Source organism: Ranitomeya variabilis, chromosome 3 (genome assembly GCF_051348905.1).
Source record: "Ranitomeya variabilis isolate aRanVar5 chromosome 3, aRanVar5.hap1, whole genome shotgun sequence".
NCBI classification, from domain to species: domain Eukaryota; kingdom Metazoa; phylum Chordata; class Amphibia; order Anura; family Dendrobatidae; genus Ranitomeya; species Ranitomeya variabilis.
Genome location: NC_135234.1, coordinates 764,698,089 through 764,706,585, shown reverse-complemented (window position 1 = coordinate 764,706,585; position 8,497 = coordinate 764,698,089). Strand labels below are relative to the sequence as shown.

The following is an 8,497-nucleotide window of genomic DNA, read 5'->3' as shown; positions in this document are numbered from 1 at the left end:
GGGGGCAATATGCTGGACACACTGGGGGCAATATGCTGGACACACTGGGGGCAATATGCTGGACACACTGGGGGCAATATGCTGGACACACTGGGGGCAATATGCTGGAGACAGACTGGGGGTAATATGCTGGAGACAGACTGGGGGCAATATGCTGGAGACACTGGGGGCAATATGCTGGACACACTGGGGGCAATATGCTGGAGACACTGGGGGCAATATGCTGGACACACTGGGGGCAATATGCTGGACACACTGGGGGCAATATGCTGGACACACTGGGGGCAATATGCTGGAGACACTGGGGGCAATATGCTGGACACACTGGGGGCAATATGCTGGAGACACTGGGGGCAATATGCTGGACACACTGGGGGCAATATGCTGGAGACACTGGGGGCAATATGCTGGAGACACTGGGGGCAATATGCTGGACACACTGGGGGCAATATGCTGGAGACACTGGGGCAAAATGCTGGACACACTGGGGGCAGGATGCTGGACACACTGGGGGCAGGATGCTGGACACACTGGGGCAGAATGTTGGACACACTGGGGGCAATATGCTGGAGACACTGGGGGCAATATGCTGGACACACTGGGGGCAATATGCTGGAAACACTTGGGGCTATATGCTGGACACACTGGGGCAGGATGCTGGACACAATGGGGGCAATATGCTGGAAACACGGGGCAATATGCTGGACACACTGGGGGCAATATGCTGGAGACACTGGGGGCAATATGCTGGACACACTGGGGGCAATATGCTGGAGACACTGGGGGCAATATGCTGGAGACACTGGGGGCAATATGCTGGACACACGGGGGGCAGGATGCTGGACACACTGGGGGCAGGATGCTGGACACACTGGGGCAGAATGCTGGACACACTGGGGGCAATATGCTGGAGACACTGGGGGCAATATGCTGGACACACTGGGGGCAATATGCTGGAAACACTTGGGGCAATATGCTGGACACATTGGGGGCAGGATGCTGGACACACTGGGGGCAATATGCTGGAAACACTTGGGGCAGAGATGCTGGACATTGGGGGCAGGACTGGAGACAGATGGGGCATAATTGGAGACACGGGGCAGAATGAAAGACATGGGGCAGGATTGGAAACAGATCATGCAGGATCATGGGCAGGATGGATACGATGGAGACTGATGGGGCAGGATGGGGAGATCATATGGGGCAGGATGGGAGAACATATGGCTGGAGCCAGGAATGAGATACACGGGGCCAGGATGGGGGATATTATTATTACCATAGGGGCTAATTAAGGGATATTATTACTACAGTGATGTATTTATTTTATATTTTGAGGACACTGTTATAAATGGGGGGGAGGCGGTCCTGTTACTGTGCAGAGTGATACTATGTTGCCTCTTTTTCTTCATGTGGTGTAATGTAGAAGTTGGGAAAAATTAAGTAATGTGTTCTGCAAGCGGAGCTCGAGATAACTGTGTTTTTCCTGCAGAAATTAGTCCTGGCTGGAAGAAATGATGGCGGTCTGTGCTGGATGAAAGATGAAGGACTTCACCTAGAGACGTCACTGGTGAGTCAATGTTACCTATACACTGACACTATACACTGTATACTATATACAGAGGTCCTGTGTACAATGCCACCAGTGATCACTGTATTACCTATACACTATATACAGAGCTCCTGTGTACAATGTCACCAGTGATCGCTGTATTACCTCTACACAGACACTGCATACTAAGTACAGATCTCCTGTGAATACTGGCACTTATGGTGATAGTATTGTGGGTTTTTTTTCTTCCAAACTGAAGGGTAAATTGACTAGATCAATGGATGTTTAACAGGTTATACTTTCACACAGCAACTATTTTTCTGGAATAATCTGGTTCAGGTATATGATGACCCCGTCACATGACCCGGTCGCATGACCCTGTCGCATGACCCCATCACATGACCCCGTCACATGAGTGGGGGGCCCACAGTGCCTGAACAGCCCAGGGCCCTGGCTACCCTTAATCCACCCCTGGCCCCAAGGGTCATTTTAAACTGTCCAGCAAAGTAAACTAGTGTTGCAATTATATATATACACACAGTAATATTAAAGAACAATTCACTGCATGGATCTAAGAAAAAAGTTTAAAGAGTTCAATAGAATTGGTTAAAAACTATATAAAAAATGAAAAGACAAACACAATCTTTTTTCCATCACAAACTGTAAAAAAAAGTTTTTGCAAAAAAAATAGTGCATGTAAGTGGTACCACAACTCTTGAGTTTCTACAGAAATGTGTTTGCATAACTTAGGTGTCAGAACTAATATTTGGTCACACATTGACTGATTTCCTCATGATGCCAGCTTCTTCTGAATAAATGAGGATCTTACTCATCGTATTGACGTACTGACATCATAAGGACTGATGGCTTGGCGAGAGTGAAAGCGCTCATCATCAATCACCGCAGTGTACACAGCTCCGCTCAAGGAGCTTCTTAGACCTGTATTACCGGTTATTTGGCAACCTAGGCTTTCATTAGGAGCCTCTGAATTCTACTTTTAAACAACGGAGGATCTTCTAGATTTAGTTTCCTGGCCAAAATACTACTGAGGTTTTAGAATCCATATCCTTATAACAGAAGACCTCATATAGAGGGAGAACCTTCTCATGGTGGCCTCGTGGAAACCAGAGCCTGATGAAGGATTGTTCAGTCTAGTGTTGAGCATTCCGATACCGCAAGTATCGGGTATCGGCCGATATTTGCTGTATCGGAATTCTGATACCGAGATCCGATACTTTTGTGATATCGGGAATCGGTATCGGGATCGATATTAATGTGTAAAATAAAGAATAAAAATAAAAAATATTGATATACTCACCTCTCCGACGCAGCCTGGACCTTACCAATGTAACCGGCAGCTTCCGTTCCTAAGAATGAGCGCTTGAAAGACCTTAGATGATGTCGCGGCTTGTGATTGGTCGTGTGGCGGTCACGTGACCGCTCACGCGACCAATCACAGGCCGCGACGTCATCTAAGGTCTTTCAAGCGCTCATTCTTAGGAATGGAAGCTGCCGGTTACATCGGTAAGGTCCAGGCTGCGTCGGAGAGGTGAGTATATCAATATTTTTTATTTTTATTCTTTATTTTACACATTAATATGGATCCCAGGGCCTGAAGGAGAGTTTCCTCTCCTTCAGACCCTGGGAACCATACAGGATACCTTCCGATACTTGGTGTCCCATTGACTTGTATTGGTATCGGGTATCGGTATCGGCGATATCCGATACTTTTCGGGTATCGGCCGATACTATCCGATACCAATACTTTCAAGTATCGGACGGTATCGCTCAACACTATAATGTTCACCCTTGGATTGGAGAAGAATTGTGCCAACTGTTAACGTCTCTATGGTCCTAGGACAACCACCAAGAACAAACTGTGACTGACAATTACTTTAGAGATGTCCACGTCTCAATATGTCATCAATATTCAGTTTAGAAATATTTTGGACTGAAGTGGTGGTCCCATAGCAAAGAAGAAGAAAATTATATGTCCTACTTATTTTCTTCCCATACCACTCATGGAGGAGCTTTGGGCCAATGGACCTTGTTAGCCTCGTCTAGTACCACATAGCAGTTGTAGAGAGGACCATAGACTATTTCTGCCTATGCAAGGCAAGAGGCATGTAGGATAAGGCCTGAGTTTTTACTTAAAGCTCCTATAGAACTGAACGGAGAGAGCATCTCATGCGCAATCACCTCTCCATTTTCCGATAGATGGGATCTTAGGGGTGGCATATCCAGTTCATGTGCCATAAATGTCACCAATGGGACATCCCCTTTAAGTATTATAACAATACGCAGTTCAAGTTAGACGTTCCATTGGTGAGATCCACAGACCAGGACCTCCACCAAACCAAACACTGTTTTTGTTTAACCACATTTTAGAACAGTCCATATTCTATAGATATTTATCTCAAAACTGTTTGTAGATGGACAAGTAGGGTCCCTGACCCAAATCAGGGCAGTTTCTTTCTAACAATTATGGGAGGAAGTGGTTTCATTGCAAAGGCTAAAAAATGGAGGTTCATAGCTCTCTTGGAGGAGACGGTTTGGGTCATCTTAGCTGGTTAACGTCTTGTTGGGCCACATTGGGCTAACCAGAAGTTGGGGTTTTTTTTATCAGTTTCGTAGACTGGAACCTCCACCAAGAACTGAAATTAAGGGGCCTCCTTTGGTCACTCTTTCTCTTCGACTTTTCACTTGGAAATTGTCATATCTCAGAAGAGTCTATGTCTCATTACCAATGTCCCCAAAAAATCCAGATGCAATGTTTGCTAACAAGAAAGCCTACCCTCTGGTATCTTTCAATGAAACTTTGGGCCTCCATCGACCCCACGGCCGTCATGTGTTCTAAATTTAAAATGATGTTGTATATATCTCAATGAACTAAAACCCTAAATACTATTTCATAGCCCTGAACCGGTAGCCAACCATGGACTATTCTAGCATCTCCTACCCTGAGTAGTTTCTCAAGATTCTCCAATCAGCAGTTAACTTTTTCATTTGCTTGGAGAAATTTCGAACAATTGCAAATTTGGGGCAGTGCTGATGGTTTCTGGCGGTATCTGGCTGTTATCTGCACTTTATCTAGAGATGACTTTTGTAAGTAATTTGTGTAATTTCTCCAAAATCAGATAAGAAAATACATCAGCAAAACAGAAAAAGAAACAAAACAAGTTCTAGAAAAATCCACTTTATTTTCATGCTAAATAGAATAGCTTTATATTACACATTATATACACGGTTGCTTGGACTATACAAATTCCTTATATAAAACCCTTGGAGTCGGTTTTGTGGTCTGAAACAAAGCCCCAACTTTGGAGCATTTAATATATATATAAAAAAACAAAATATCCATTCTTCATGTCTTTCAGACATGCAGTAAATCAGTCATCAGACGTAAATTTGTCACTTAATACAGTTTTCAACCAATACTGTCCAAATACTCATGATCGACAACTTTCAATTACTTGTGTTTTAGTAGCTCAGACATAAAAGTGTTTTACTCTGTTACCGCAAAGTGCATACATCATATGTCATGTTTTGGAACAATTGCCTCAAGCTCGGCACTTGCTCAATGTTGCGGAGAGGCACCAAAATATTTACTTCCTGGTTCTGTTTCTGTGTACGGTATGGACTGTATCTATGTAATTATGAGTGTAGAAATTGATGGACATGTAGGAAGAAAATTATAATTTGTTTATAATTTAGCTCTTTCGTGTGTGCCTCAAAAAAGTGAAAATTGTCCAGAAAGTGAAAGGATTATCGGGTCTTCCTTTAGGACAACCATCAACAGTTACAATAATGTTAATAATTCAGTCTTATCGTTATCTGGCTCAACTGATCAACTTTCCAAAGACTCAACCCTGACAACCTCAATCACTCATAGCCTGATAAACCTTATAAGGTTAAAGGTTATTTCTTCAAGACGACCCCTAAATAATTCCAACAAGCTGGACGGCCATAAGGAAAGTCAAGACTGGAGATACAATATATGCGGCATCTCACAAATTCAACCTCAAACCTACTCTGTGTTGCAAGGATCAACAACTTTATGGACAAGATTTGGCTGATAACCAAAATCATGTTTCAGGCTCCTTTGAGGGTCAGACTTTGACTTAAATAGTAGTCGCCTATAGGTAGAGGGTAATTTTTTTCCCTTGCCTATAAACTAAACTTTTAGTTCATCTACTCTTTCCAAAGACACACTGCGGTCAAGATCTTTTACTTAGGACCTTAAAGACACAAGTCCATCAAGTTCTTCCTGAACGTTGACACCTAAAATGGTGTCACAGGAGAAGGAACTTTCATGAATTACTGATGGAATTAAGTCAAGGTCACCTTCTTGAACCATTCACTTGAAAGGTCTTCATCATTTTTTTCTATGGATTCACATCCTCGTGATTATTGTAGAAGACGGGCTAGGGGTTGCATTATTGTCACCGACATTTCCATTCGTAACGGAACTCCAATTATTTTCTTGTACATAACTCGTGAATTTGTTTTTGACTTTTGAGATTCCGCTTCTTGAAATAAGAGTCCTTCGAATATTTTGACCAGCAAGAAAGTACAAGATTGGGTCAAAGCAGCTGTTGGCACTGGCCAGTGGCCTCGTGACTTTGTAGGCCATGTTGATGGCATTGAGGATGTAGCATTCAAGGTCCATCTTCCGAAAGTAATAATAAAGAGTCCGGTTGACGTGAAAGGGTAAAAAGCAAATTATAAAGACAAATAATACTATAATGATCATTTTGATGGACTTCCTCTTGGATTTGGAGGTTTGCGAAGTAGCTGCTGATGGCCTCAGTAGTGTTCGGGTCATCAAGACGTAGCACACAAGAATGACAACGAAGGGGACACAGAAGAGCAAGGCCAAGTTCACCGAGCTGTACACCACAAATGTATCAAATAAATCTGCACTAGACGTGTCATGGCAAATTGTGTTTTCCCCATTGACGCTGGTGGTCACAAAGTATAATATAGGGGACTGGAAGGTGGCTACGACTACCCAGACAATGACAGATATAATCCGGGCATTCCGAACCTTGAGCCAACCCATTGACTTCATTGGGTAACAGATGCCAAGAAAACGATGAACACTGATGCAAAGAAGAAAGAAGATGCTACAGTACAAGTTGGTGTAGAATAAAAATTTAACAATCTTGCACAAAGCCACTCCAAATGGCCAGTTGTCCCCTTGAGAATAGTAGTAGACCAGGAGGGGTAGCGAGATGACGTACATCATGTCTGAGATGGCCAAGTTGAACATGTAGGTTGTGGATGCATTCCAAGGTTTGATCCGGAACAGAAAGATGTAAAGAGCAGAAACGTTGAGGACGAGACCCACACAGAACACAATCCCATAGGACACCGGCAGGAGAACATACTTGAAATCCTCATCAAATTTACACCTGTACGTAGAATTATCCGAATTATTCATGGTTCACTTTGGTGGTCGCTCTTCTGAAATAGAAAAAAAAAGAATCGGTTTATATTAACATGTAATGTAATACAAAGAAGGAAACACTACGTCATCAGGCTGGATTGTCAAAAAAAGATTACAGACACCAAGAAGTAGATAAGTATGATTTCCAACGTTAATAAAACGATTTCTACGATAACATTTACTACAACCATTATGTAGAACCTTTACTACTTTTTACATAAGGAAGAATGAAGTACATCAATTATATAATTATTACATTTAGTGACTAAAGTACAAGCAGAACTTATCAGTTATCTGCAGACCATAAATCATTGCATCCAGTGCCCAGATAACACCAGATGGACCCAAGATATGACCGTTCAGTGCCTAGACAAATAGTATACATCATTCTCAGACATTGCCCAGATAAATGGTGCATACAGTCCTCAAGGCAATGCCAAGATAAAGTGTATACAGTTCTCATACAGTGCCCAGATAAATAGTGCTTACAGTTCTCCAGACAATGCCCAGATAAAGTGCATACAGTTCTCAGACAGTGAGCAGATAAACTGCGTATACAATTCTCAGATAGTATCCAGATAAAGTCCATGTAGTTCTCAGACAGTACCCAGATGAAATGTATACAGTTCTTAGTGCAAAGATAAAGTGTATACAGTTCTCAGACAGTGCCCAGATAAATAATGTATATAGTTCTGACAGTGCCCAGATAAATAATGTATATAGTTCTCAGACAGTGCCCAGATAAATAATGTATATAGTTCTCAGACAGTGCCCAGATGAAATGTATACAGTTCTTAGTGCAAAGATAAAGTGTATACAGTTCTCAAACAGTGCCCAGATAAATAATGTATATAGTTCTCAAGGCCCCGGCACACATAGCGATTTACCAACGATCACGACCAGCGATACGACCTGGCCGTGATCGTTGGTAAGTCGCTGTGTGGTCGCTGGGGAGCTGTCACACAGACAGCTCTCTCCAGCGACCAACGATCAGGGGAACGACTTCGGCATCGTTGAAACTGTCTTCAACGATGCCGAAGTCCCCCTGCAGCACCCGGGTAACCAGGGTAAACATCGGGTTACTAAGCGCAGGGCCGCGCTTAGTAACCCGATGTTTACCCTGGTTACCAAAAAAAACAAACAGTACATACTCACCATCTGATGTCCGTCAGGTCCCTTGCCGTCTGCTTCCTGCTCTGACTGAGTGCCGCCGTACAGTGAGAGCAGAGCGCAGCGGTGATGTCACCGCTGTGCTGTACTTTCACTTTCACTTTGCGGCGCTCAGTCAGTGTGGGAAGCAGACGGCAAGGGACCTGACGGACATCAGATGGTGAGTATGTACTGTTTGTTTTTTTTGGTAACCAGGGTAAACATCAGGTTACTAAGCGCGGCCCTGCGCTTAGTAACCCGATGTTTACCCTGGTTACCAGTGAAGACATCGCTGGATCGGTGTCACACACACCGATTCAGCGATGTCAGCGGGACCTCAACGACCAAAA

At 43.5% G+C, this 8,497-nt stretch overlaps 1 protein-coding gene across 2 annotated transcripts in view; it reads right to left on the bottom strand.

Moving 5' to 3' along the window:
- Positions 1–4,729: 4,729 nt before the first annotated feature.
- LOC143817374 (P2Y purinoceptor 2-like) overlaps positions 4,730–8,497 on the bottom strand; it is a 52,004-nt gene continuing 48,236 nt past the window's right edge. For both annotated transcript variants that reach the window (XM_077298753.1, XM_077298754.1), the window contains exon 2: positions 4,730–7,015. In XM_077298753.1, the coding sequence (XP_077154868.1) occupies positions 5,943–6,992 (1,050 nt within the window). In that variant the 5' untranslated portion in view covers positions 6,993–7,015 and the 3' untranslated portion in view covers positions 4,730–5,942. The remainder of the gene's footprint in view (positions 7,016–8,497) is intronic.